General features: G+C 48.8%; 1 protein-coding gene and 2 long non-coding RNA genes across 5 annotated transcripts in view; 2 read left to right on the forward strand and 1 right to left on the reverse strand.

Moving 5' to 3' along the window:
* Window positions 1-21,606, forward strand: part of MAMLD1 (mastermind like domain containing 1) — a 78,664-nt gene extending 57,058 nt beyond the window's left edge. For all 3 annotated transcript variants that reach the window (XM_080553985.1, XM_080553983.1, XM_080553984.1), the window contains 3 exons: window positions 17,406-17,552; window positions 19,034-19,115; window positions 19,405-21,606. In XM_080553985.1, the coding sequence (XP_080410111.1) occupies window positions 17,406-17,552; window positions 19,034-19,115; window positions 19,405-20,426 (1,251 nt within the window). In that variant the 3' untranslated portion in view covers window positions 20,427-21,606. The remainder of the gene's footprint in view (window positions 1-17,405; window positions 17,553-19,033; window positions 19,116-19,404) is intronic.
* LOC308177200 lies at window positions 4,814-17,394 on the reverse strand. The gene is made up of 2 exons (XR_013938942.1): window positions 7,224-17,394; window positions 4,814-6,749 (listed from the first exon to the last, which is right to left on the reverse strand). It is a non-coding gene; the product is annotated as an uncharacterized lncRNA (long non-coding RNA).
* Window positions 21,607-22,395: 789 nt separating the features above from the next.
* On the forward strand, window positions 22,396-24,893 carry LOC308177194. Its single transcript, XR_013938935.1, has 2 exons — window positions 22,396-22,719; window positions 23,119-24,893. It is a non-coding gene; the product is annotated as an uncharacterized lncRNA (long non-coding RNA).
* The last annotated feature ends 2,325 nt before the right edge of the window (window positions 24,894-27,218 follow it).

Below are 27,218 nucleotides of genomic sequence, written 5' to 3' on the forward strand. Positions count from 1 at the left end.
TTAAGGAATACAGTTGTTTTTAAAGCCTATTTCTACGTGCAGCTAGAAACCTGTGCTGTTTGCTGTCATTAATAGTCTTGTTGGTTCTTGTTTGCTTAAAGCAAAAATGCAGACTGCCCATACCCGTGTTGTTCTCGGCAGATTAACATCTGCTTGTGCAATCCGTACGCATCTCAAATTCCTCTGGATGTAGGTGGGAGTTACGGCTTCTCCAGGAACACGCTGGTGGACTCCTGAGGTCGCTCGCTGCGATCCCGCGGTTCCCAAAAGTGGGCTAATATTTCTCAAACAGAGATGGACTCATTTGATGTGTAGGTTCTTATCTCATTAAAGTGAGTTATTGTCACTGAAATGTGAATGGCATTCTATTATCAGAAAATGTTATGCATTTAATGGTTTAAGAGTACTTAAGGTCAGCAAGAACAGAGAAATGCTGATAACATCACCATAGCCTGTGTGATGGTCCTGAAATGTAAGTAAATCTTCCTTTAGCTGAAAAAAAAAATATTGGTAGATGTATTGGTGTTTTCCCATAGTTCCAGACTTTGTCTAAAATCCCCAACATTTATTTATGTTCTATTTTTCATCTGTTAAAAGAAAACCTGACAATTTAATCAGATCTTTTTATTATTAAGAAATAATATTGGCAATGAGGGTGAAATGGACAATCTTAGAGTCCAAAAGCTCAGAGTCTGAGCTTTTTCCTATCTCTCTCTCTATTTTTTTTTTAAATTAAAAAGAACTGTAACCTTCATCAGAGATCCTGTGTAGGATAAGATTAAAAAGGGACTCCTGGCTTGGTTGTGCTCCTCCATTCGAGGTTGAAGCCATAGGTAGGTAGCACCGCTGTGCTTGAGCTTACAGAGGCGCTGTTTGAGTTTCCTCAGATTTCATACTCTATAAAGAATTTTTTAGTATGATGAGCTAAAATCTTGCTCTCTCTGTGATTCTTTTTTTTTTCTGCTTATGGTAATGAACAATATTGAGGCTTTTCATAAGATGAAATGCTGCCTAAGTGCATTTAAAATACACATTTTTGCCTATTTCCCTCTTGATTAAACTAGAGGGAGGGTACCTAACTGCTGTCTAGATTACTGCCAACCTTAACCACAAGTAGGTTGAATTGTGCTCTGGTCTCTTAACAGAGCCCATTTTCTTCTTCTGACTGGGCACCAAAAGGTTTTTAGTGCTACACTAACCCCTTCCAGACAAAACAGTTTTGCCAGTTTCTGAAGAAATACCCAGACAAGTACCACCTTAGACACGCTGGAAGGAATCCTGCACTGTAGATTATAAATCGAAACAGTTGGCCAGAATAAGGAATTAAAGTAATCCCTTAAATTAGGAGCTTGAAAACAAGATGACCTTCTGCATGCGCCCCGTGCGAGTTTCTAACCCAGCTGTGGCCTCTGCCCCCCGTCATCGCCGTCCCTGCGTACCTTTGCCATGCAGAGCGCAGTGCCCAGGCGTCCATCTGGGCAGCTGGAGCACATGCTTGCAAATATCCCAGTCTATAAATGCGATGTATTTTTAACAGTAGTTCGTGATTGGAATGACAGGAAGGAAACGAGCAGAAAACATCCTATTCTATCTGTGTATAAAATCTTGCTCGTGCAAGATAGAGTTACCGCAATAATGATCGGCCGCTAATTGATTCATTGTGCTGTGAGACAACTGCTGAGCGGAGGAGCCGGCAGGGTCATTTTCGTGCTCAAACTCCACTCGGGTTGTTTGCTGAGGAAGGGCAGGAGAGGGTTATAAAGCTGCCGCCACTACATTCAGCGCCTGTTTTCTCAGAAGAGAAGAGACACCGCCAGCCAAGATCTCTTTCCTTTGGAAATTGTGGCTGGGAAGGGCCCCTTTGGCTTGTGAGACAAAGTGGGCAGTCAGACAGCCCCTTTCCTGAATCCCAGGCAGGCACCAGACGGCTGAAGGAAGAGAGGCACCAGGCTGAATTAGATTGACGGGCTGCATTGGACAGGACGGCAGAGTCAGCCGTAATTGGTTTGCAGCTGTTCATTTTTTCCCCTTCTCCCTCCCCTGTCCTCCCTCCTTCTATCTGACCCCTGCAGCAACCGCAGCTCCGGCCCTGAGGGAACCTCGCCAAGCTGGGAGAAGTATCAGAGCTTGCTGGGCTCGTCTGTGGCAGCCTTTCTGCCCTTCCCTGTACGCCCACAGCAAACGGGGAGAGAAAGGAAAGTATTAAGGAAAAAGGACTCTGCAGCTTAACCCAGACATGTGTTGCTTGCTTCTGGCTCAGTTCCGACGTGTGTTTCTGAACGCCGCCTTCCCCTGCTGTGGCTGGTGGCTGGGGTATCTCAGTTTTAGGGCAGCCAGTGGGGAGGGGAAGGAAAGAAATCTGGGGAGAGGGACAGCTTCAGCCAAGGCAGAGCAGTGACCTCTCCACAGCCCTGCCCGGGCAGTCAGAAGCCAAAGGCTGGCAGCGAATTAAATGTGGCCTTCAAGTCGCACCTTGGGCCACGTGCAGCGAAGCTGGGAGGAGTTCCCAGCTCCCCAGCGCTGTTTAATTTCTGCGCTGTCCTGACCTTTAAGGTGCCAGGGGGATGAGGCCACAATTCCTGGGGCCTTTCAGAGGGGCAGCCGGCTGCTATCCGGGCCGTGGCACCTCGCAGGCTTCTTCGCACGTTTGCTGAGCGGATGAACCCGGCGAGGCGCTGAGCGAGTCCCCCTGCTATGCAGGGCTCCGGGCAGCAGGATTTACGAGACATCTGAGATTTCCTCTTCAGAGCTGTGATATCCGCTTGCGTCCATCTCCCGGACTGGTGGCTGGCAGTGGGTTTGATTTGGTGGTGTCCTCACCTGTAAAAGATCCGGCACCAAAGTGTGCCTGAGCTGGCAAACCCCAGCAAGGCTTTCCTGCACCTCGGGGAGCTTGCAGGGTCTCAGGCGCTCAGACATGCGTGTGCTCAGACCGTTCTTGGAGATTTGCATCTATCTCATAATCCCAAACTGTCTGAAGCTCATGTTTGTGCAGGAAGCAGAGTTTTTCCTTAATTGCTTTCGCTCCCAGATTTAAAACATTAAAAACGCATCCCCGTGCCTCGGCAGGGAGACGCCCGTCAGCTTCCAGCTCACCTGCTCTGCGGAGTGGGGCTTTGCTTGCCTGCTGCTCAGCCAGCCTTTCTGGGTCTGGTCACCTCCAGCAGCAATGTCAAGCTAACCCAATTTTGCAGCTGGTATCAAGCGCCAGAGGCGAGCTGTGTAGATGTCTCTTTAATTCCTGCACTTGCAGAATTTAGTGTATATTTTTCTCCAGTTCCACTGACTCACAGAGTCCTTGGGGGTGGAGGCAGGGGGAGAACAAGAAGGCTATAACCCGGCTCTAATTTACTCATCTGGTAAAGCCAGTTGTCAATGAGCCTTTCCCCTCTCTGTCCACAAAGATACTCCCTCTCAGGACTCTGTTTGGCCTCCCAGTTATAATTACGGCATCGGCAGCTTTGCTCTTGACTGTCCTGGCAGGCCAGCTGCCTCTCCTCTGCTGGGCTGGCCCCGCGCGAGGCAGCTCGACGCGCTGCGCGCAGCCCCACGCCGGTCAGGAGCACAGCCCCTCGTGGCACGCTGATCTCTTTACGCGAGACACATTTGCTGCTTATGTTTGCGTAGCCTTAATGGTATAAACCAGCAGTTGAGGTGGGGAACGGTGCAGGATTTTGGCACGTTTCTTTTATGGCACAAAACCCTAATGGGCATCGCCGCTCAGAGTCGCGAACAGGATGGAGGGCGCCGTTCTGGACAGGGAGAGCAGCTACCAGATGCTTCGGTGGTCAGAGGGATTTGTGTCTGTACCAAATGGATTTAGAAATAAGGTGCAGTAGCATGTAAGTGACTTTTTTTTTTAATCTGTTCAACATGCAGCCTACAATAGCTCTGCCAGCTAGATTTGAATTAAAACCGGCTCCACAGCCTACAAAGGCTCCTGAGCCTCGTCGCTGGGACCGGAAATCCATTGTGGCGTCCTGATTAGTGCTGGTGAAATCGGAAACCTCTCTCCGTGCCGATAAGGATCTCGCGAATGAAAATATAACCTGTTAATCCTGAATTTTAACAAGGATGCTTATGCAACTCCCGGCCAAATCCAGGATGTGCCCTATCCGTGTGCCCCTTTGCCAGAGAGGAGTTGCTGATGGGGAAAGAAAGGTGGGATCGCGCCCCTGCAACACCTCCTCCAGAAGCACCCCTGCTTTGTGCCAGGTCTCAGGGGCTGGAGGAAGAGGGGTGCAGGGCTGGGGTGAGAGCAGCCCCACGTTCATGTGCTGGGACCGACCCCTTTGGAGCTGTTGGCTGTTTTACCTCGAGATGGGGCCGCTGGCTCCAGTCCCTCCCTGCACCAGTCACCGCTGCCAAATGAGGGGTGGTCTGGCTGGGGCCATCCGTGCTCTTGCAGTCCCATAATAGCCCCTTTAATTAGGGGTAACAGTAGGTTCTGTTTTGTCCTATGTTAATAACAAGTTCCAGGGTATAAATAACTCTGCAATTAAAACCAAACGCCTGACGATTTACCATTTGACACCTATGCAGTCTGCTGGAGCCTTGGCTGATGAGGAGTTTTGCTCCTGCCCTGAATATTTTATAATTGTTTTACAAAGAGCACACGGGTGCTCCCGTCATTAAGAAATGCCAAGGGGGGTACACGGTGGCACCGGGGAGCAGAGAACAAATAGCAAAGCCTGGGCCGAGGCCACAGAGAGCTCTCATTTCAGAAGCACAGCTGTGGTTTGTTTGACTACTTCTGTAAATTGACCTTTGTTGTTTAAAAAAACAAAACAAAACACCACCGCCAGACAAAACCAAGCAGTCAGGATTGCTTTATTGGAGGACCCAGTAACTCCTTCAGAGACGCGGCGGCGGCTGCTGATAAGGGCAGTGCACGTGGGGCCGCGCGCTGCCTCCTGGGAGAAGCAGCTCCTCCGCTCTGCTGCGGGCAGAGCTGCCTGTCCCTGGCTTTGTGGGCTTGGAAGAGCCTGTCTGCAGGTGAAAATAAGCAGAATTAGGCCTGGGAGCTCTGATCATTTTGGCTGAGGGGAAAGGAGCAGAGGGGAGTTGAGGTCTACTTTCAGCAGGGAGGCAAGGAGCACCTTCCCTCGCTGCCCAGACCGGCTGTGCTGCGTCCTATGTGGAGCCCGCCAGTGGAGTTGCATGGATATACAAGCGTGGATCTGCCTAAAAGTGTAAAAACAAAAGCAGAGCTATTTTAAGCTTCTGGAACCGGGGGTTATAAATAGCCTGGCTGGTGTTACTCCTGGCTGGGTGTGTCGTTCCTAAAACACCACCGCAACTGTCGCTTCCCTCGGAGGCAGCGTGTCGGCTGTCTCTGCGGTGCCGGAGCCTCCTCTGCATTTCCACGTCCTGTTGATAAGTGCAGGATGATGATAAGGTGCTCGCTGGGCGGCCGTGCGTGTCCTCTTGGCCCTCGCTCTGCCATCCAGGGCCTGCGAGTGTGCACGGTTGGAAAGATGGGGGCAGAGCGGTGGGGAGCGCTGCGGGACGGAGGGGAGCTCTTCGTGCCGTGCACAGGCTGCTGAGCTCCAGCCAAAAGGGAAAAGTGTGGTTCTGCACTGGCTTGGGACTTGGGAGCCGTGGGTTTAGCCCTGCCCATTGTCAGCCATCCTTCTTCCCACTCCTCCCGATGGAGAAAAGGTTCTTGAGAGGGAATCTTCACCCGAACGCACACCTGGAGATGTGGCGGAGCTGCTCCGTCTGCAGCTAGGTGGGCCTTTACTTCCCATCGCTGGAAGCAGCAGCTGTGGCACTGCAGTGCACTCAAGTCCACGAAGCTGAAAGCCGTACAGGTACCTGAAACAGCTGAGTTCTGCCTCGGACAACATGTTCAGCCCTGTGCTGGTTTTCCAGCGCGGTGGCTGTGAAGCAGGACCTTTGGCGGTGCTCCTCTGCCTCCCCACCACGAGCAGCGCAGGGCTGGGGACAGGCTCTTCTCTGGCAGCTCCTCCAAGCGAATTCTGGCTGACTCCCGCAGCGAGTAATGATATGTTTATTTGCAATACGTGGAGCCAGGAGACATCTCTAGGTGGCAGGGATCTGGAGACTGGTAAACAAAAGAAGGCGAGGTTGGAACTCAAACTGTAAGAAGGATTGTTTGGGGCTAAAGAAAACAACTGTAAAACCAAATAATGACAGCGTTCAGAAAGGTCTGTTGTGGTGCATCTCATACTGAAACCTGACTTATCCTTACAGGGCACTCAAAGCATCTTGTACCCAGGAGATGAGGAAAAGGGAGCTTGTTGGCTGCTCCTTCTTTTCAGAATAGGTAGAAATGGGCCAGGAATCTCTCCTGCCGCAGCTGAGTCTTTCCCAGAAAAGGGGAATTTATTGCACGTTCACTCAGTGGAGGGAAGCTTGCAAATAGGCTGTGTCTAGCATCTCTAAAAGAAGCAAAGCACGCTGCTGTCTGGAGGTTTCCAAGAGTTCATGCTAAATTCTTCCTCTGTAGCCTGCTTGTAACGCAGAGGAGCAGCGTCCTGATGCAATGTTCTCCTAGCACAGAGCAATCCGCTTGTATTTTATGGCGATCAAGAAGATTATTTCCAGCAAGAAATGAATGAGGACGACAGCAGTGACAAATACGGATCTTACATGTTCAAAAGTGGTAAGATGACAGCTCCATTTTCAAACCTGGATAACTCAGACCTCGAACCAGCATTTTGGCAGTCTGCTGACTTCCGTGGGACACCTGCTGACAATCTGAGCACAAACTTCTGCTTGGGGACCTAAACATGGATGTGAAAAGCTGCCGTAAGTACCAGGTCAGACAGGAAAGCCTTTGTCTGAAAGCGAAGCTGCTACTTGGCTCTGCCAACGGGGACTTCCATCCCTTGCAGTGGTCGCAGTTGCTCCCGGAGGGCAGCGGGAGGACTGTTATAATGCTGCACGTCTTCTCTCCTTTATGCTGAACTCTTCATTACGCCAGCATTTGGCTGCGGATTAGCAGCGGGCGCGGTGCAGCGCTCGAGCCCCCTGGGGTGCAGCGGGCGCCCAGGATCTCCTCCTGGCTGGCCCTGCCCTTCGCTCCCGGGAGAGCTCTGTGCGTGGCACGGGGCCACGCACACGCGCTGGTACGGCACGGAGACGCTCGGTTTGCTTTTTATTCCTTTTTTTACACCCCCACCCCCCTTCTTCTTTCCTCTAATCATTACAAAACAGGAACAAACGAGTGTGTCACTTTAAACCATGAAACCACTTACTCCGTAAAGACAGATTTGGCGTCTTTGTGCTGGCAGCGAGGGGCCGGCGCGGCACTCCATAGTGATCCCACTGTTCTTCCCGGCCCCGCACCCCACCGCTCCCCACCCCCCCTCGGGACTCGCTTCGTGTTTGCCTGCCTCTGTTTTTGTGGTTGGGAACCAGCAGAAGAATGGAATGGATTTAATGATTTGTTGGCTGCAGCGCCGGCATGATTAAGTCAATAAAGCTGCAAGCTGAAAACAGACAGTGTAGTTACAGTATATGACTTTAACCTTGTTAGTGCATGTTTATGTCCTCCTGCCCACTCCGTAGCTGTATGTTGCATAAAGAAGACCTGACCAATCTTTAACCCATTAAATAATTCATAAAGTGAGAGCACACATCAGCTACTTGCAGAGCGGATCAGTAACCATGGGGTCAGCAATAACTTTGGCTCCCTGGACCATATCCAGCATGTTTAAACTCTGGTGATGTCACCAGGCAGGCTTCTAACCTTAATCATTCGGATGGGAACAAAGGGAAGTTAACTGTTGACATGCGGTGTCTCTGCGGAAGAAATGGGAGCACGGGCCAGCTCCAGCCAGCTTGCTTCTTTTGTGGGCTTTCCTGTCGCCTTACAGAAGTGTGGTGGGCCAGCCGGTCAAAGTGTGCTCATGGAGGCCCATTCTCTTAAGTGACAGAGGCTCCAGGTCCCAGAAAATGTCAGGGAAGTGTTGGCTGACTTGAGAAGAGGGTATTTGGAGGCACTTGAATGTTTTTTTTTTCATCGTGGATAGATTTTTAATTGAGGGTATCTCCTACCTTGTAAATGATAGAGTATGATATGTAACAGGGGTGGAAGCGGGCAGACGCCAGAGGTGCAGGAGAGGACACGGAGCGAAGCAGGACTGTCCTCGCTGCAACGAAAGCTCTCACAATAAAATATCAAGCAGGACTTCCAGTAAAACCCTAGGCTCCTCACCCACAGCTACCTCAGCCAGCCTCTTCTGCTTTTTCCTACCAGCCAGCGCACGGGGCTGCCCTCTCGCAGCACACAGCCCTCCGCCAGCTCCCAGCTGGGCACCGAGGGATTCTTCATGTCCGTGGCTGCTGCAGCTGCCCCTCCTGCGGCACGCAAGGGGTGAGTGCGGGCCGGCGGGGCGTGCGGCCGGGACACGCCGCGCTCCACTGAGCCGCGCAGCCAGGTCGGAGGCCCCGGGGGACCATTACAGGTCGGTGTAGTTTAGTGCCGTTCTGCGATGCAACCAGCTGTGGCCGGACCCAGAGGACAGATGTAGAGAGGAGGACGCGACAAAACCTCGTCTGCGCGGTGAGCCAGGCGAAGCCCCTTCTGCCTCTCGCTGGGGAGAGGCACGAAGCGCGGCTCTGCCCGCAGCGTGGTGGAGGCACCGTCCCAGGAGGCTGAAGAGCTCTTCCAGGAACTGGTCCTCGACCTCCTGTATTCAGGCAGGAGTTTTTATTCCTTTTTGGGGAAGCTGAGACAGAAATGAAGCGACCTGTCCATAGTCACATAAAGAAACTATGTGTGGTGGAACTGGAAACCGAACCTGGTGATGTGACTCCTGGTCCCTAGGGCCAGCTTTTATCCTGTGACTAAGTCATGAAACAAACTCACCTTTCCAGATCATCTCCTTTAGGGGTGGCTTGGGAGTTCACCCTTGATGATCGCATTTTCTGCATCTCCTTCTGACAAAATGCATGCTCACAGTCTCACGAGCCAAACGCGCTGCTGTCCGTCCAAAGGGATGTCTGCTTGTGCAAGTAAAATCATCAGAGGCTCGTGTGCCCCCCTGCACATGGTACGTGCAGCGGCGTCTGCAAAGAGACCTCCGTGATGTGCACATCTTAACGTGTGGGACTGCTGGGGCTAATAAAGGCGCGCAGGTAAAAAAACCCTCTCACACTGTTACTTGTGAGCCAGGTGGCTGCACACCGCAGAGCGTATCTCCATGTCCACGCCGTGAGCCCAGCAGAGAGCTCCCCAGGTGCCAGAAGGTACACACCTCGGGCTGGGGTCAGGGCTGGGCCTTCTGGCTGCTGCCGCCAGTATCTGCAGCCGGTGACCGGGGGAAGAGGACCCCCCGACCCAGTGCTGGCTATTCTCAGTTGCTCAGTTATTCCCTGTTGCTTCATTCTACTAATGAAGACTCTCAAATTACTTTACCTTGGTCGTATTTTTTGTTTGTGGTTTTTTTTTGGGTGGTGGCAGTGGTTTGGCTTTGCAGTGATCTTGAGCAGCAGCCTTTGCTTTGGAGAAGGCTTCTCCAGAATTTCTGCTGTGTCAAATCTAATTTGAGCAAAAATTCCTTGTTCTGGTTGTGTTTGGTTTTAGCTTGCAACTTTGTGCGATGCTTCTGAAAATCGTTCCTTATCGCTCTATTGATTTCGATGAATGAACCCACGTACACCTAGCAATGTTTTATTATCAGGCCCCCACCATAGGGTACATAACAGCCAGTAATTTTTGTGCACCGACTGCAGGTTCTTTCTGCTTGATGCAAAGCAGTCGCTCCAACCGTATGCTAATACTGAGCGGGGGGGTCCCAACTTCTGACCCATCGCTAATATCCTACAAGTCACATGAAGCCATCGAGGATTCTTGAGCTGGAGTTTGAAATGCCTGTGTTATCAGCAAATAAACACCATTAATTGCCTCTAATATGTCATGCAGTGGTTAAATGACAAGATCCTTATTAATATGCGTGTATATCAGCCTTTTCAGTGCGTGTGAGGGGGAGTATGAAGTGGTAAAATTATTTAAAATTAGTGGGGAATATTTACAGGAAGGCATAAAGAACTGTCAGTTGAGGAAAGCAGCATTTTATGTTCTTGTCCCGGATGACCTTGCTCCAAGGACAAATCAGAGCTTGATGAAATGAAGCTGCAGATGGCTAGTGATCTCAACTCTGTAATAATGAAATGACACAAGAAAAAAATGAGACATCTACAGTTTGTAAATACAATCTGAATTGAAGGGGAGAAAAGGAATTTTTAAGGGGAGATTGAGCTGACTTGGTTACAGCAGTTCAGCTTTGGGTGCTTTAATAAGAATTTTAATTTAAAAAAAAATAATGGGATAGCTCCTTGTTCCCCACACTCAAGGTCACCTTAATGTATTATTCTTTTTTCACATGTCAATATCTTGGTTTTAAAAATCTGATGATGAGGACTGCCTAGTCACAGCTCGCTTGCTATCCATTATGTCAGCTCATTGCTGTCGCTGGATTTTGTTCTGTAAGTTGGGGGGAGGATTTTGGCACCCGATTGGGCAGATGATCTGATGTAACCATTTTCGGTGCTTGAATGGTTTCGTCCGTCAGGAAAGAGCAAGCTTGCGAGAGGTTTAATAGTGAAAAAGTGATGTGATACTTTGTGCCAGAGCATGCTGTGTTCATGGGCTTGCCTGAGAAACCAGGAGCATGTGCTGTTGTTTTTTGCATGTGGGCAGGTTTTCATGCAAAGGGCTTCTCAGAAGCGGTCGGGCAGCCAACTGCTATTGCAAGGGATGAGACTCAGGCATCTGCCTCTACAAATCGAACCTTTACATGAGAGGGAAGAAGGAATTCATGGAAACATTAGCTTAGAGAAATGAAGTGTTCGCTAAGCTCTGTGCTCCAGACCACCGCCCTGCAGTTTGCAGAGCTTTTCGGAAATGGGCAGGCGGAGAGCTGATTTATCTCACTGGGAATCAGGAAAGATCTCGAGATTTCCTGGTTTTCACTCTGTTAGAGTGAAATCTTTGTTATTTTGTGATTGGATCTTTTCTGTTCTCTCTCAAATTCGCCACTCGGTTGTTGCATTTCTCTGGGGCAGCCCCCGCCGGGTGCTGAGCTCAGCCGACTTTTGAATCTCATCGACACCTCTGCTAGAGAGCGTGCCTTGACATAACACAAGGATTACTTGAGTCAAACCACTTTATAGATACGAGACATCGTAGTTTGTCATCGCAGCGAGTGCAACCTTGTAGAGACAGTCAGAAGGACTACCAGCCGAAATTGGGTGAGATAAATACAGTTTTAGATTATCTCATTGAATTTATAGGCGAGCTGCCCTCCATGGGAACGAGAGCAGGGTGTCAAGGGTTGGAGAATCATGAGGGCTGTACAAGCAAATATAAATATTTTGTTCTTTGCAGAGAATTCAATTCTGGATCTTGGCTATATGTTATATAGACACTTACAAAACACCTGTCTCCGCATCTTTGGTTCCTTACACGTAAAAACAACAGGTGCAGTTAATGTTAAAGAATGGTGTTAAAAAGACTGATATAAAGATATAATAGGAGGATGAGTCCAAACAGCATGCAGGGTGGGAGCAGCTATAGGGAAATGAGCATTTCATCTGCTTCACTTGAAGAGAGGAGTTCCTGGTATAATTGCTAGCCAGCTGTGGTGATGTTGTCACTGCTCCCACGAAGAAGGAGGACTACCTTTGAAGGAAGATGTGTGTGCCATATGAAAAGAAAGAAAAGCTTAAAAGAACTTTTTTAAAAACAAAGCCATATACTCGTGGATCACTTACAGCCTTCAAACAAAGCCTATTCCTGACTGACAGCCTGCAAGATAAGCTTAGAAACCTGAGGCTGGTAGTATTTCACATGCTTGTGTATCAAGTAAATGGGTGAAAGACAGGTAAAAAAAAGATCCACTGAACTGCACAGTTTGTTTTATCAATGTTCGTACATTGTGTTAGAACACACAAGCAAACAAAAAGCTGTGGAGCATTTCTGAACTGAAAGGCTCAGCTTTATCTTAAAGAGCATCTCTGAACTGGGAGCAGAATAGAGGAGGGAAAAAGAAAGAAAACTTCCAAAGAGCAAACGGAGAGTTTTGTAAAGGCACGAAGCAGAGGCCAGAAGCATACATAACCCATGACTTCGGGGTGAAGCAAATGATCGTGGCACCTTACAGACATTGTGCTGTTGAATGGAGCGACACGGTCGTCCTGCTAAACCGTGAACATGAATTTTGTTTGCCTTGGCCAAACAGATTCACAGTTTGAACTAGCAAGATGTATTAACAGCTGTGGAGGCAGTGGTTCTCCTTAGTGAGGGTGGCATCACGGTTTGCTCTGGAGCCACCCGGGATTATTAGGCACCAGAAGCCTACACGTGGCTTTGTGAATCAAGACACAAAACTCTTACAGCCGTGCAATTCTATGGGTGAGCCAACTCTAATTGTGTTAGTGTTTTATTTGGTTAGTCTGTAGTATTTGTAGAGTGGTTGTACTAGGAGTCGTAGTCATGGACTTCAGAGGGAAGGGCGACCCCGCCATGAAAGCCCCGCCAGAACATCACAACATAGGGCAGGCAGGCGGAAGCACAGGGAAACAGCAAAGCAGGAGTTTGAAACTAATATTTGCATTTCCTCAGCAGAGTACAGAACTCCCCATACATAACACAACAGATGTTCTTAAAATACAGAACAAAACTCAGTTAATGAAACTTCACCCCACCCCTAGAGAGTATCTGTCCCTGCAGTGAGTACGGATCCACCAAAAATCCCCGGCTGTGCAGCCACGGCCTCTGAGTGGATCAGCAGCACAAGCTACCCCTAAGTCTTGTAGACACGTTTTTCCATTTTTTTTTGTTTTAATTTAATTTTATTTCGCTATTTATTTTATTATTTTTCTGTGTGATATCCCGGTAAATATTTCAAGCTAAGTTATCTCTGATTGCAAAAAATCCAGTGGCAAGAAGCAGTTTGTCCCTTCCTGTTATTTACAGCAAACATCTACCCTGACCTGCCCATGGCTTGTCTTTTCCTTTTATTCTGCGGTGCTGCGGCTCGTTTCAATGATCCTTCTGTTTTCAGATATATAATTACTGGAGTCAGCTGGGTTCCCCATTTAAAGCGGAGGGAATATTTCTCAGATCAGTAGTGCTTTCTGAAATGGCAGAAACTTTTTGAATGCAGCTACGATATGCATTTTTAATTAGATGCATTTCCATTCTTCCACTGCTGCTAACGCTTTCATTTAGGAAGTACAGTTCTTCACCTACTCTGCAAATATCTACTGAAATTTGCAAAGCTGAATGTCTCTCTCTCAGTAACCTTGCTGTGACCTGGTTATCTGTTAGAACCACAAAGAATTCCGTCTCTAATTAGTCCATCTGTTAACTATTGAAATTCATGGCTTAGTTTTATTGTCTGGGTCTGTAACATAATGCTGAATGGTCTCACCTGGCAGCTTATTTCTTATAAAGCAAATGTGCTTTTCCAAGAGCCATTTTGGTGCAGATAACTGTCTTTTCAACATTGGACAAATGACTCTGTCTAGCAGCCTGCAGTCCCCTTCATGCCCTCGCTGAAATAAATTGTACATCTCCAATAGCTCTGGGCTTAAGTCAATACAATTTAACATGTACATTTCTTTGTTATATTCTTTAGAGTCGCACTGTAAGAGCAGATGGGAAAGTTTGATAATGATAAATGAGTTTACTGTTTTCACACAGTCCTAAAAAACAATGAATGCTCTTTATTAAAGATTAGAGGGATTTTTACATATTTGCCAAAGGGAGATTAAAGCTCTAACTCAGATCCTCAGAAAGTCTTGCTTTTAAATCCTTTTTGGACTGTTTGTTAATGAGGATTCAGAGGAATTAGGGGCCATAAATTTCTTCATTCTCACTTAAGTGAAGCCACAGAAGTGATTACTGGATGTATAACTAAGTGGTAAGGACTGGAGTTTATCAGCTGTATTCACACAGAACAATTCATCACCGTGCTTATTTACTGCAGTTGTGCATCTCGTGTGTGATAAGATGTTGAGGCGGGGTAGGTCGAGCTCAGCAGCGAAGGATTTTAGAAGGATGTAGATGCATAAATACACGCGGTAGGTCCCAGAGGGACTGTTTGCACACTTTGCATTAAGTGTGTGCCTGAATGTCTTTTTTGGCCCGGCCCCATGCTGGCTACAGTCAGACACAGTAATTTGCAGATGCGTTTTGTGCTGTCCCAACAGTGTGCCACTGTGTGCCCCCGAGGCTGTCGGGAAGGACGGGTCTCACTGGTGTGTGCTTTGCAACCAGTCGGTGCCTGAATACTGACACAGACAGTGTACGCTCCTGCAAACCCTGCACCTAGTTCTTTTCTCCTTGCTCGTGAAACTGGTGCCTGGGATAGCAGCCCCAGTGCTTTCCCGGGTGGAGCTGCCAAGCTGGGAAGCCCCCAGATAGGGAAGGGGCTCCGAACCGCTGTGCGGCAATTCACCCCGCAACACGAGCACGTGCTCCCAAACGCACGGCCCAAATCGCACACCGGGTAGCCTGCTGCTGGGCTGGGGGTTCTGCCGATTTCAGGTTTTGTTAGGAGGTTTTCGAGGGGAAAATGACCAAAAAAAAAAAATCCAAACATGCAAATGCATTTATTTTAGATGTCAAAGATTAAGAATCCCCTACAGACACCTGCATGCCCCCGTGCAGCTTGCAGCTGGCTCAGCCTTACGACCCCTCAGTGTGCACACCCTCTTCCATCCTTCCCAGCTTTGACACCAGAACCCCCCTCTCTTCGCTCTCTTCGGGGTTTGAAACGGGATAGTCCAAACTATAGACAAATTAAGACTCTGGCATGTTTGGCTTGGCCTTACTATGGGAAAAGTGACTTTTCTAGGGGAGTGATGAAAAGGAAAAATGCTTAAAGTTCATTAACCTTTGGTACAGATAGCAGCGTCCTTTAGACTACACCAGAGCTATTCTTAGTCGTGACGTTGACACGGGTGTTTCTCATTGTAAGGGAATACAGTAGTTCCCACTAGCGGTGAAAAGAGGAAAAGAGAACTTTTTTTTTTTTTTTTGGATTAACCTACGTGTGAACTGTAGACAGAAAGATTTTGAATTCATTCCTTGGCTTCCCATCTAGGCTATTTTGTCCTAATTTCCCCAAAGGCAAAATTTATATCTATAGATTGTTTCTTTACCGGCTAATGAAGTGTTATACAACTTTGCTCTGAAAAACTCGGGAGCCCATTCTCTGTATTGGCAAATGAACTTCGCTGATTGTCATTATTGCTATAGGGTGCCTGCAGAAAATCCCATACAATTAAGCTGTTGTATTGCCACAGCACAAGAGCCACAAATAGTAGTGTGATTTACACTTCTTTAGCATTAATAATATGGAAAAATCAACATTATTTTCTTGATGATGTTTAGGAAGAATTGGAATGAGGTGGACATGATTAGGAAAAGAGCCTTTAATGTTATGACTTGTTAATGCAATAGCCCTGAGCTAGACATCAGAATGATCGTCCTTGCACTAAACTCATTTGCTTCAGTAAGCACAGACCCTCTGCACGCAACAAGACAAGTTGGGAGGAAATTGGATAGATGGCAGGGATTTTGGTGGTATGAACATTTCAGTGTCTTTCATGTGTAGAGTACACAAACTGAATCCCTGCACTTTCAAATATTCCCCTAGAGGCAATCTGCATTATTCAGAGCTTAACTGTGGCTGCAGAATACTGTCTGACATGAAAGCAGAACGCTAGCTTTACATGAACTTTATTTACATCTGTAGTAAATCATATTTACTTTTTTCCTCCCTCCTTTCCTTTTTTTTTTTTTTTCTGTGGGAGAGAGGGAATAAAATGGGTAGGAGGGGAGAGGGAGGAGGAGAGATGTCCGGCCGAATTGTAAGCAAAGCACCACTAATAAAGCCTAGCCTTATGAGACTGCCCATGAATGGGAATGATAATGAGTGGTGATGAGCTGCAGGTTTGTGTCTTTTAGTAAATTATCTAGCAGGCATTTACATTTCATCAGTTGGGCTTTTGCATAATAGGCCAAAGTAGGCTACAACAAAAGGAGGCACCATAAAAATGAGTAATTTCGGTGACCTTCTTGGTAATGGCTCGCACGAGCAGTATCTGGGAAGGTGGTGGGTCATGCCTCGTGGCGAGCTGCTGGAGAAAGGCGCCCCAGGCGTGAGGAGCCCGCCTGGTGACAAACGCCTCCCAGCGCTTTCTGAAGCATGGCTTGTATCCTGTTTTCTCCATCTGAGCATGCTTCTAATTGTCAGATGTCAAAAGGCAACAACCATTTTCTTCGTGCTTATCTCCTGATAACATTGATTCTCAAACAAAGGATGTGGGCTTCCATTCTGAAAACAAAGGAAGCACGGCCCGGCTAAGATTGCTGGATATAATACACATACTTCTCCCTGCCAATAATAACAAAACATCATAAATAATGTAGAGGCTGGATGTGAAAATGAAGAAAGGGGAATGCGCTGGTACTGCTGTGCCTGAGCATGGCACTTGGGGGACTGCTTGCCTTCTTGGCCTCCTCGAGGCCTTGACTTCTTCCCTTGTTTTTTCTCTCAGATTTCCCTGACTGCCTGCCAGCTCTTCAGATGTTTTTGACTTTTTCTAATTCTTTTTCTCTTTTGGGTTGTGTCTTCATGGTGGTTTTGTGATTTATTTTTTTCTTCTTCTCCCCACAATGCTCTTTCTGTGGAGGCAAGTCCTCAGCTGGTGAAAGTCAACACGGATCTTTCTTTGGGTGCTTACAGCAAGGCCAGTTTTCACCGGCCGTGAATCAAGCCGGTTGCATTTCTGATTTGTGCCTGGCCATGATCTGATCCCGTGTTATCGCATGTTCTCCTCAACTTTCACAACTAGCTCTCCTTCATTTTCCCGTTGGGGAACCCCTGAGAAGCATTTCAATCCAGGCCCGCATCTTCCCCATCTTTCTGGGTCCCTGGCCTGATTCCTCCTTTTCTCTCCTTTTGCCTTTGGTCTGCTGCTTCCTTTTACTGTGGATTCTCCATAATATCCAATTGCCAAGTCCTACCCTGATGCAACTTTTCTTTCCTTATGTCTTTCAGTGTAACAGTTGGGGAACTGGTGGGAAATGTGACGCTTTACTCACATCCCTCCTGCCAGCTAGGCAGCCATGTGACACCAGTAATCTTAGTGAATCAGTCCCGTAGCCTTGGGCTAGTCACAAAGAATTTTGGATTAACCTTTTGCTTCTCTCATTTCTTCTTGTGCTGACCCTCAGAAATCGGAGCAGTCCCCTTGCCCCTCACCACGCCCACCATGACATGTGGGTCCATGTGGATCCACAAGGTGTTTTTGGCATGGGACAGCCGAAGACTGGAGAGAGGGCATCAGCAGAGAGGATAAAGGCTTCTGTTGTTATCTCCCTGATGAGATTAATTTTCTTTTTTCATCTTTCTTGGCAGGATCAAAATCCTGGAATTGTTGCCAGACTTCAGGAGCCGGGCTCCATCCCAAGTGGAGGCTCTGTGCCGGCACCAGCCACAGTGAATGGGTACACGATGAGGAACCATTTACTGAAGCAGCAAATTATGAAACGACAGCTGATGCAGGTATGATGCCGAGAGCCTCTGTGGGTTCCTGTGCCGTCCACCCCACCAGGAGGGACAGGACTAACAGGAATGGGGAAATGAACAGTCAGCAAACACTAAGGAGTGACCCAGGAGCTGCTGGGTTGAGTCAGAGCAGGGCTGTCCTGCCTAAGAGAGGCCACAATCAAGTGCTGCTCAGCAAGTCCGAGTGCAGCTCTGCCCACTCATGTGCAAGGGAAGAATTCAGTCACCTCCGTATCATTGCCATCATCCGTGGTCAGCCTCAGAGCTGGGAGGGAAGACGCTGAGAAGGGAGGCTTGAAGAGTGAGTCAGCCCCAGGAGAGAGATTCTCCATGCTCGCCTTTCTCCCTGGTTCCCCAGGGATATCCCAGAGCAGATGATAAACTCCAGTTTGTCCTGGACTTGGCAGGTCTCTCGAGGGACAGAAGTCCCTGTGTGAGGCTTGAAACATGCTGTGTGAAGGAGCAAGGGTGGGGGAATCCCACAGGCAAGCTGGGTGAGGCATCACCGAGCCTGTGCCTCGGACTTTCTCAGCATGCTGCTGGGTTTGGGGCAAGCAGGCTCGTTTCCTTGGATAGGAGATGGTGTGAGAAGGAGTTCAGTAAAACCCTTAACCAAATACTATCCTGTTCATTGATCAAATTCCCTTCCAAAAACAATTGTACCTCTTTGTCATCCGTTAGCCTTAAGCTTATCTGTGCTGCTCTAGCACAGCAGGAATTCAGCCAGGCCTCAGCTTGCACCACGCGTGGAAAGTTCCCCAGGTCACAGCTGCTGTCTGCGGCAGGGATGCAAGTGCGGTGGCAGGTTCCAGGGTCAAATGGCTGGAGATATGAATCGGGTCACTTGGAGAAAGCCAGCAGGATCCAGGATCCAGGGCTTCCTGTGGTTCGTTGCTGTGTTCTGATGAGAAGTGGCAACCAGCACCATAGGTGATGCACATGAGCAGAGCCAGGCAGGGTAATGGCCACCAGCAGTCCCTTGCTTGTCACCGTGTCCCTGAAATGCTGCCACAGATTCTGTTCACTAATGGACTCTCGGGCACCTTTTGTCCCCGGATCTGGTACTTCAGAGAACGTCCAAAGAGTCAGCACAAGAGGCGCTGGGGAGACGCCAGGATTCCTGCAGCCTCTGGCTGCACTGCGCTTCACTCGTAAGCTGGTGAACACGAGGGGCTGCATGTTTGTCCAGCTCCCCCTTTGGCCTTGGGCTGCCTGCACAGCGTCTGCTGAAGGCTGCGCTTCCTAATGCGGGGCTGTTGTAAGGGCACCTTTGCAGGAAAGGGCATGTGAGCAATTAAGATTCGCTCTGAAATGAACTGTCTGGGCTGAATCTCGTCAGAGGGGTGTGTGTGTGTGTATGTGTGTGTGCGTGCGCTGGAGAGGTTGTTAATGATGACAGTGGCTACAATTCAAGTGCCTGCTGCTAGTCTTGTTTGTCAGGAGACTGCAACTTGACTATTATTCCCCTTGTTTTCCAGGAAAAGCAGAGACAAAACATGCTGGGAGTAACGTCTGAGCAGAGGAGTTTGTTTGCGGCTCAGCAGATGAATCAGTTTCAAGGTAAGGAGGGAAGTGGCATGCTATTAAAAGCCTCGAGGAGCCAGGGCCTAGGATCTGATTAAATACAGGGCGCTTAATGATTCTCTGCCCTGAAATAAAAGCATTTCCCATTTTATTACGTATCATGAGATTCACCCGTTTCCTTATTGCTCCGGTAACAACGCTGTTACACAGCCCACGGAGCAGAGGCCCATGTAGAGAAAGATAAGTACGGCGAGGCAGCCTGTTAAGGATCTGCCGTGTTGGCAGGGTGAAGGTGCTCCCGGCTAACGTGTCTCTCTGTGTGCAGCTGTGCAGCAGCCCCTTCCCACCGAGTGCAGCCAGCCGATGCCGGCCCCTCCGCCCAACCACCGCATGCTGCCGTCTAACCCAGCCATGCTCCAGAGCACCTTGGGCGCAGGCATCGCCCCAGCCACTGCCAGCCAGAGCAGCGGGACCATGGTGATGATTCCACACAACCCTGGCAAGCAGCAGGGGGTTTTTCCGCCTAATTCTGACTTTAACATCCCCCTGCGGCCGAGCCAGAACTCGCTGGGCATGAACTCAGGGTGCCAAACTGTGCACAGCCACGCGGCCGTGCGGCCGGGAATGCCGATGGCCGGCTTTAGCTCTGGGTCCTTGGCGAATCACTCCGCGACTCAGCAGCACTTAAGACAGCCGAGCGTGCCAAGAATCCCCAACGTCTATCCCAACTCGTCTGCCCAGATGTGGACGCCAACTGCTGTGCCAAGAATGCCAAATCAAAGCCAAATGGATACCAGCATGCAGCAGTTCTCCAGTAACACTCTTTTCCCCAAACAGAACGCGAGGCCAAACGCGTCGGGTCAGCAGTTCTCCCAGCAGGCTGTAGTGCCGCCAAATCAGATCGCTCCCGGAGTGCAGGTCAGACAGATGCAAAAACTAAGCATGGGACAGGCTGGCCAGGGCTTGAGCTCGATGAGTACTCAGAACTTGAGACACAATTTAACCAGGGGACCGTTGCCAGCTATGAATGTTATGAAATCAATGCCACAGGGAGTGTCTGGTTTTAACCAGCTCAGTCCTGCCTCGGGCCTCGGCCCGCCGAGCTACCCGGCCACCGGCCAGCCGCCCGACGCATTCAGCAGGATGAGCGCGGCTTCCGAGCTGCCGCAGTACGACTTCGTGGCCCAGCACAGCGGCTCCATCCTGCCCGCAAACTGCAGCGACACTGACTTCCTTGACTCGCTCATGAAGAGCAGCAGCAGCAGCAACGACGAAGAGTGGTTGAACAATCTGACAATGATAGATGACATTTTGGGACAGCACGCTCAAAGCTCCGGACACGTTTAGCTCGGGGAGAAGCGGTCGCGTTGTAAATAACGTGTGTGTGGCTTTTAAAACCAACAGGTGGCCCATGAAAACCGCCACCTCTTTCCGTACAGAAAGACTAGACTCAGCCAATTCTTTGCCTGCATCAAAGTTTAATATTGGCAGTTTTTCAGATGACTGTATATATTTGAATATTTTGTAAATTATGTTTTCCTAAACCTTAAATGTAGAAGTATTTATACTTCTTTGCTGGACTGTTTGTAAATAAATCTATAGCATAACTTTTGGTTTTATTATAGGGATTTCATTATACCTTGTTATAAATATGCAAATAATATTGTTAGTTTCAGTAATACTGTGTATTACAGCATAAAATACTTATGTTTTTGACATAACTTAACACATGAACTAGGGGTGTCATTGCAGCCAGACTAGGCAGAAATCTGTTCTCCCATATCAAGAGGAAAGGTTGAAAAGTTGCATTAAAAAAAAAAAAAAATCCATAAAAGGAACTGCTGGTTGACTCACGGCTCAATCCTGCAGCCTGATGGTGGCGTGTCGGTCCCCTCAGGGCTCCCAGCACAGTCAGGGACCTGCCGGCAGGGATCCTTTTGCAGGATCAGGTGGAAATTCTCGACGTGATACACTCCAGTACGCTGATGCGACACTGGCAGCGCGTCGCCCGGTGTCCTGCAGTGAGGATGTGACACTGCGGTGTGTGTGCGTGTCCATGCGTCGCAGCCAGCTGAGGAACACGCGGTGTGACGTGAGTTAGGCTGAAGAAGAGGCGCTGGCCCGACATCGCGAAGGCTTCCTGGCCACTGCATCCCGCAGCGAAAAGGCGGTTCTGGTTTGCACACCTCTGCCATGTATATTTGTAGTGTACAGGTGATTCGTTCCTGGTTTTAAGGCTTTTCATAATTTCTGTTTTAATGTGAGACTTTTTTTCAGGGGAAAAGTCTATAAACATTAATAGTTAATTTTTGATGTTTTTCTGTCAGCTACTATTGTCCTATGTATATTTAAGAGTCTGTTTATAAAAGATTCACTGTACTGTAAACTTCTTAAAATGTTCATACTTTGTGTAATCATATTTTAATAGTCACATCATACTTCGCAATACATTTGTAATATAACGTCAGCTTCAAGCACAGAATGTTTTTTTCTTCATACCATAATAAACTGCCAGGGGAAAATTGCATATATTTTATGTGCTCGTTTCTTAGCTGCAACATTTTGTACCTGCAGATATTTGAATTAATTTGATTTGTCCAGGATGCTACGACGTCAATCTAATAACGTGTACAAATGTGTATGTGCTGTTAATAGACAAAATGAGCTAGACAAAGAATTGAAGTGGGCCTCAGTTTTGTTTTAAGATGGGCTTTCCTAGGCCCACTCTCCGTTTCCAGTACAGTTGTGGGCAAATATGAACAAATTAGTCTCTGGTTTTTTACATAGCTCCATTTTTTTTTAGGTTTCAGTGCTTATTATTCAGAAATAGAACTGAATCTAGATTTTGGGGCTCTTGTACTGCTCCTTCAGCAGTGCCTGCGGTGGCATTCACTCCTTGAACACAGGTCTGAGGGGAGAGCCCGTGCCTGCTCTGGGGCAGTGAGCTGGGCACAAGGAACAGCAGGAGGAACAAGGACGTTTTTTGCCGTAAATAAATGCACAAACAGAGTCTGTAGGTAGAACTGCCTTGTTTAAATACAAGCAGACACCACCCCAGCTTTCTAGGGCTGGCGGAGATGTAGTGCTGCCCTTCATCCCAGAGACGCCGTGGGCATGATGAGCTTGAGGAAATCTCCTGGGGAGGATTTTCCTCAAAATGGTCCATGCTGGAGGGAGGGGCTGGGTGAGGTCGTCCCCACCCTGGTGTGAGCCCTTCCTCTCCAGAACCTTTTTCTACAGAGCTGGATGGCAGAAAAGAGTTTCTGAAGTGAAAAAACATGAGGAGGCAGTCAGTGTATAAAGCAGGGGGGTAGCAGCTCTGCAGACAGCAGGCCTCTCTCAGCCACCACCACCCTGCACCTCTTGGAGATCCTTGAGGCTTCGTGACGGTGAAGGCAGGAGCTTAATCCAAGTAAACTCCCAACAGGCCTGATCCCAAGAATGATACGTATGAGCATGAAACCAGGGCGAGGAAGAAAGAAGCCAGTTTTTCAGGCCAAAGAAACCGGCCTCGCCAAACAACCACCCAAAACAGGCTGTAAAACCCTGCAAGTCTTCGAATGAGACAGAAATGCCTACCCGCCTCCAGACGGCAGAGAGGCGATAAATGCCTCTTAATACGTCTGTGGTGGGGACAAAGGTGAGTTTGTGTGGCTATGAAACTTGGCAGCCTTTCAGCAGCTTTTCTGCTGCAAGCTGGGTCCTCTCCGGGGCAGCAGCTCTGACCACAGGTCTGGGCAGTGCCAGCGCCTGGCCCCCTCTGGGTTAGCCGCACGGCAGTCACAGGTGGAAGGGGTGACTGCTGCCACACACATTTATTTAGGATATTAATAAATATTACAAAAATACCCCATTTTCATTCTTCGTTTTGTCTTTGGCAATGAACCTTTCAGCTTCTCAGGTCTGTGGGGTTTGGGTTACCAGCACTGGGTGGGGATGTCTTCAAAAGCCAGCTGTTTGCCACTGAATTTATGAAAAACTGTTTGTCTTGTACCCAAGTTGTGTACCCACTTGTTTTCACTCTTCTTTTTTTGTTTAGTGCTTGAACTGGTAGAGCTCTTCACCTCTCCATCTCTCGTTCCTCGTGTCTCAGTTGGGAGCGGTTGTGCTGCCTTACCTCACAGGGGCGTTGTGAGGAGTCACAGCTGTGTCATGCTTTGAAGACGGAAAATTATTATTATTTTCTTGATGTCTCTGGTGGTACTTGTAGCTGCTGAATCCCCTGCTGCTGACCTCTCGGGACTTTGGCACATAATCTCGATGGCAAGTGCCCTGCCTGGGTTGCAGCTGAAGAGCTGGGCTGATTTTTCTCCTCGGGGCAGGTGCACAGGGAGGCTTGTGGCTCCGACCAGGGCACAAAGTGCAGGGTGAAAGCACGTGGCACATCTCAGCAGCTGCGGCATTAGTACTGCAGTTATGGTCAGTATCAGGCTGTAACAAGCAATGCCTCTATCCTAGCAAATTGCCTGGCTTATTCTGCAAAAAATACCTTTCTCTGTACTTTGCCCTCCCCTTTTCTTCTCTCTGTTTCAAGTGTGAAAATGCCCGAAGCCTGATCCTGCTTTCATGGTCCGTATCGCTAAGGCAAATAGTTGTGACTAGTGATGGAATAAGGCTAAATACCTCACACGACTTACCCACCACGCTTACTGGAGCAGGAGGATCACACCACAAGGCGTACGTAGACTTATGCTACAAGCCAAATTCTGCTGCCTTGCGGGCTGGTGTAAACATGGACTCGGTCGACTGAAGTCAGTGGTCTAGCGCGGGATTTACACAGGCATAAATAAGAGCAGCATTTGGTGCTGTGGAAGCGCAAAATGAATCTAGATGTCTAAAATAGCTACAAGGAACGAAGTGTCTGACAGCGCTCACTATTGAAAGCTATCATTTATTTCCCAAACAAGTTACGTCACCAGACTGCCCTCATAATTATGGCCGTGAAAACAGGCAAGGCAGTAAGATTTTTCCTCTTGGATTCTAAAATAACATCAAGTCCCTATAAAGGCCAGAATTTCCAAAGACGAGCTCACTAAGAGCTTGTCTGTCTTAAAGGTTAGTGGCATAGGTAAGTCAGACTTTAAAACTCTATGCTTACCATGGAAAAATTCTCTTTGTGGATTGTATTAATCTAAACCAGACCGTTTTTGACAAAGGCAAAACAGAAAAAAACATGCTCATTCCTATAAAAAAAAAAGCATCCAGAAAGCTCCTAGGAATAGGTGTCATGGGAGCCCATATCAGGCAATTTCCCCAGGCAGCCTAGCCCTGACTTATGCAGAACCTGAGCCGTGCTGCTTGGTGGCTCTCCAGGATTGATTACACATCTTGCTTAAGAAGCTTTCAACAAAGGAAGCCGCACTGATGCTGAAGTGTAAGGTCAAGTTCTCCTCTTGTGTAGGATGTTGTAAATCAGGAGCTATTCCACTGCCTGCGGCAGGGTAAACCCTGATTTATACGAGCCTGGGAGCAGGAGCGAGCACCTGGCGAGGGGGCTGGCACCTGCTGACGGCGCTGCAGATGTGCCCATGCCCCAGGGAGAGGGCCTGGAGCGGTGCCCAGCTGCAGGGCAGGCAAGGGCGAGGGAGAGCTCTGCTGCCCCTCCTGCCGTGTGTGTGCTGGGGGCAGGTGGCTCGTGGCCCTGGGGGGACACTTGTCCCTGCCACGTCTGCCTGGTCCAGTGATGCGGGCTGAGCTCGGGTTGTGGTGCTTAGCAGCAATTGAATGCCTGTTTCAACTTCTGTTCCCTGCTACGTGTATATCAAATCCAAAAAAAAGAGAAGAGTCTGGAAGAAGACGGAATGTTTTAAATACCACTAAGGGTCTCTCCTGGGCAAGGTAAAAGCCAAGCAGAGGTTGGCAGCTGCAGGAGCTATGGAGAACTTAAGGCTCTGTCTGGTCAGGAGGCCTCCTGTGTACAATCCCACACAGACCTGGGGAAAGGCGCCTGATTAAAGACACCCCGCTCAAGCCAGGAGAGCTCCCGTTAATCACAGCCGGTTTCTTTGCTCCCTCCCAGCTCACTGGCTGGTTTTCGTAGCACTGCTCAGAACAAATACGCTGTTTTATGCACGTCTTAATCCATTTCCCGTTCTGCGGCAGGTCTGGGACTTGGCTTTCGTCCCCACTCTGCCCGTGGCAGCCATGTGCCTACGGAGGGCTCGCGCCGCCTGCGTGGTGCGCTTCGGGTCGTGCAGTTTGCGCCGTGCTGCACGCCCGCTGCGCGGCCAAGAACACATGACCGTGCACGCGGTGGGGACACGGAGCCCAATTGCTTTGCTTTTCTGTGCTCAGGAAGTAGAGATTGGATTGGATTTGTATTTTTTTCTAATTTATTTTTTTTTTCCTGGAGGTTGGCATGGCAGTGGTCTGGCTTGCATCACGGCTCCATGTCAATTAAAATAACCCACAGCTACAGCAGAGATGTGTCCCCCCAGCCCACAGGGCCCTTCGCCGTGCAGCTGAACTCTGCTGCCAGCTTCACAAGTGTCAGAGCCAGAAAGCAGAGGGGGAGCTCCCGGGTTTTGTGTATCACGTCTTTTATCCTTACAAAGGTTTACGATGCTGCAATTTAATGTCTGCGATTTAAGTAATTTGGTAGGAGGAAAAAAGAAAACGTCATTTTATGTTCAAAGTTGGATTTGTATCAAAGAAAGATGCTATGTTTCGGTTGTTCTGATGTTGCCTTCATCCATTTTCAAGGAGCAAAGGGACCCGGTTCTGCCCCTGCTTGGTTTCACGTCCTGAGCCATGCTGCCTTTGATGGATGGCTGGGACAGACAAGACCAGGGTAGCAGCAGGAGGTGGTGAGACAGCCTATTTTCACTCCCTGAGGGGAAATCAGCCCTAAGCTATAAAGTTGTGAAATCCCTTTTTTCTTCGCTAATATAGTGCTGTGCTTGACTCCGTCCAGCTGCAGAAACATGCTTTGTTTCCAGTTTACACACTGCTCCTTGTCAGCCCTGCCTGCTTTGTATGGCAGCAGGGGAAACAGAATTAACTTGCAGACCAGGACCTGTGCTCCTTTCCTCTTCTCAGCCCATAAATTCTTATTCTCTTTCACCTATTAGCTGGCTGTGCGGTTTGTCTCGGAGGCTCCCATTAACCCCCTCTTTACACCTCACAATCTTTTTATAAATATATATATTTTCCTGTGCCGTTTTAGGGAGATTATGATGTCCACTTAGCAGTGGGTGACTGTGAAGCACAAAAGGCTCTGGACTCGAATCCCAAAGATGTTTAAGTACCTAATGAGGCAGGCAGACACCGGCGGGATTTTTTTAAGCGTAGTTAAGCAGAACCAGTAGCCACGTCCTGCAGCCAGTGGTTTGCATCACCCTCGGTGGCTGTACACACGTTTGGGCTTTGTTTTACAGACCTGGGAGGAGAAGCTGGTTGTTTCAGCACGGCCTGCTGCAGCCAAAATGTGACCATGAGTCAGGCCCCTTGGTGTCTTCATTTTCCAACCTCAAGAGCCAGTCGGCTCATCCTGGCCAGGGAGAGCGTGCAGCCTGACAGGTAGGCAGTGGAGGATGAGCCATTGATTCCACTCGTCTTCCGCACAAGCTCTGCTCTTCCCTCGCCACCTGACTTCCAGCAACCTGGGACGCAGCACACCTCGCCTTTCCAGAGGGCCGTGGGCTCACAGCAGAAACCTGGGCGTTTTGCTCCTGTCCGCCGGTATTCCTGCCAACAAACTGCCACCTGTGCGTCTTGAAGAGCAGGTGTCTGATTTCTGCTTCAAACCCACAGCTCTTTGCTAAGGTTTTTGGCTTATGATTTGCCATAAGACTCTGCAGAACCCACTCCTTTGTCTGGGGAGGCTTTACAGCCCAGAGGTGTGCTCTTCGCTTTAAATCAGGGGGGCATCTGCTCTTGGTGTCCCTGTTCTGCTTTAACATTTACCTTGACCAGTTTTTCTCTGAACACTGGAAGTGATTTCTGACAGATCTGTCCTTCAGCTCTTCTGACTTTTTAACTAAGGTATGCTTAGGGTTGGTTTGTTTTAAATCTCCTCACACACCTTTACATTTCCTTTGTTTTCTCTACAAAGTCTTTCACACGCAAGACAGTAACTCGTGGACTGACATGTCTGACTGTAAAGAAGGCTGATGGGAATCCAGGGCTGTAAGAGGTGCA

Source organism: Anser brachyrhynchus (assembly GCF_964034855.1).
Source record: "Anser brachyrhynchus genome assembly, chromosome: 13".
Lineage (NCBI taxonomy): Eukaryota > Metazoa > Chordata > Aves > Anseriformes > Anatidae > Anser > Anser brachyrhynchus.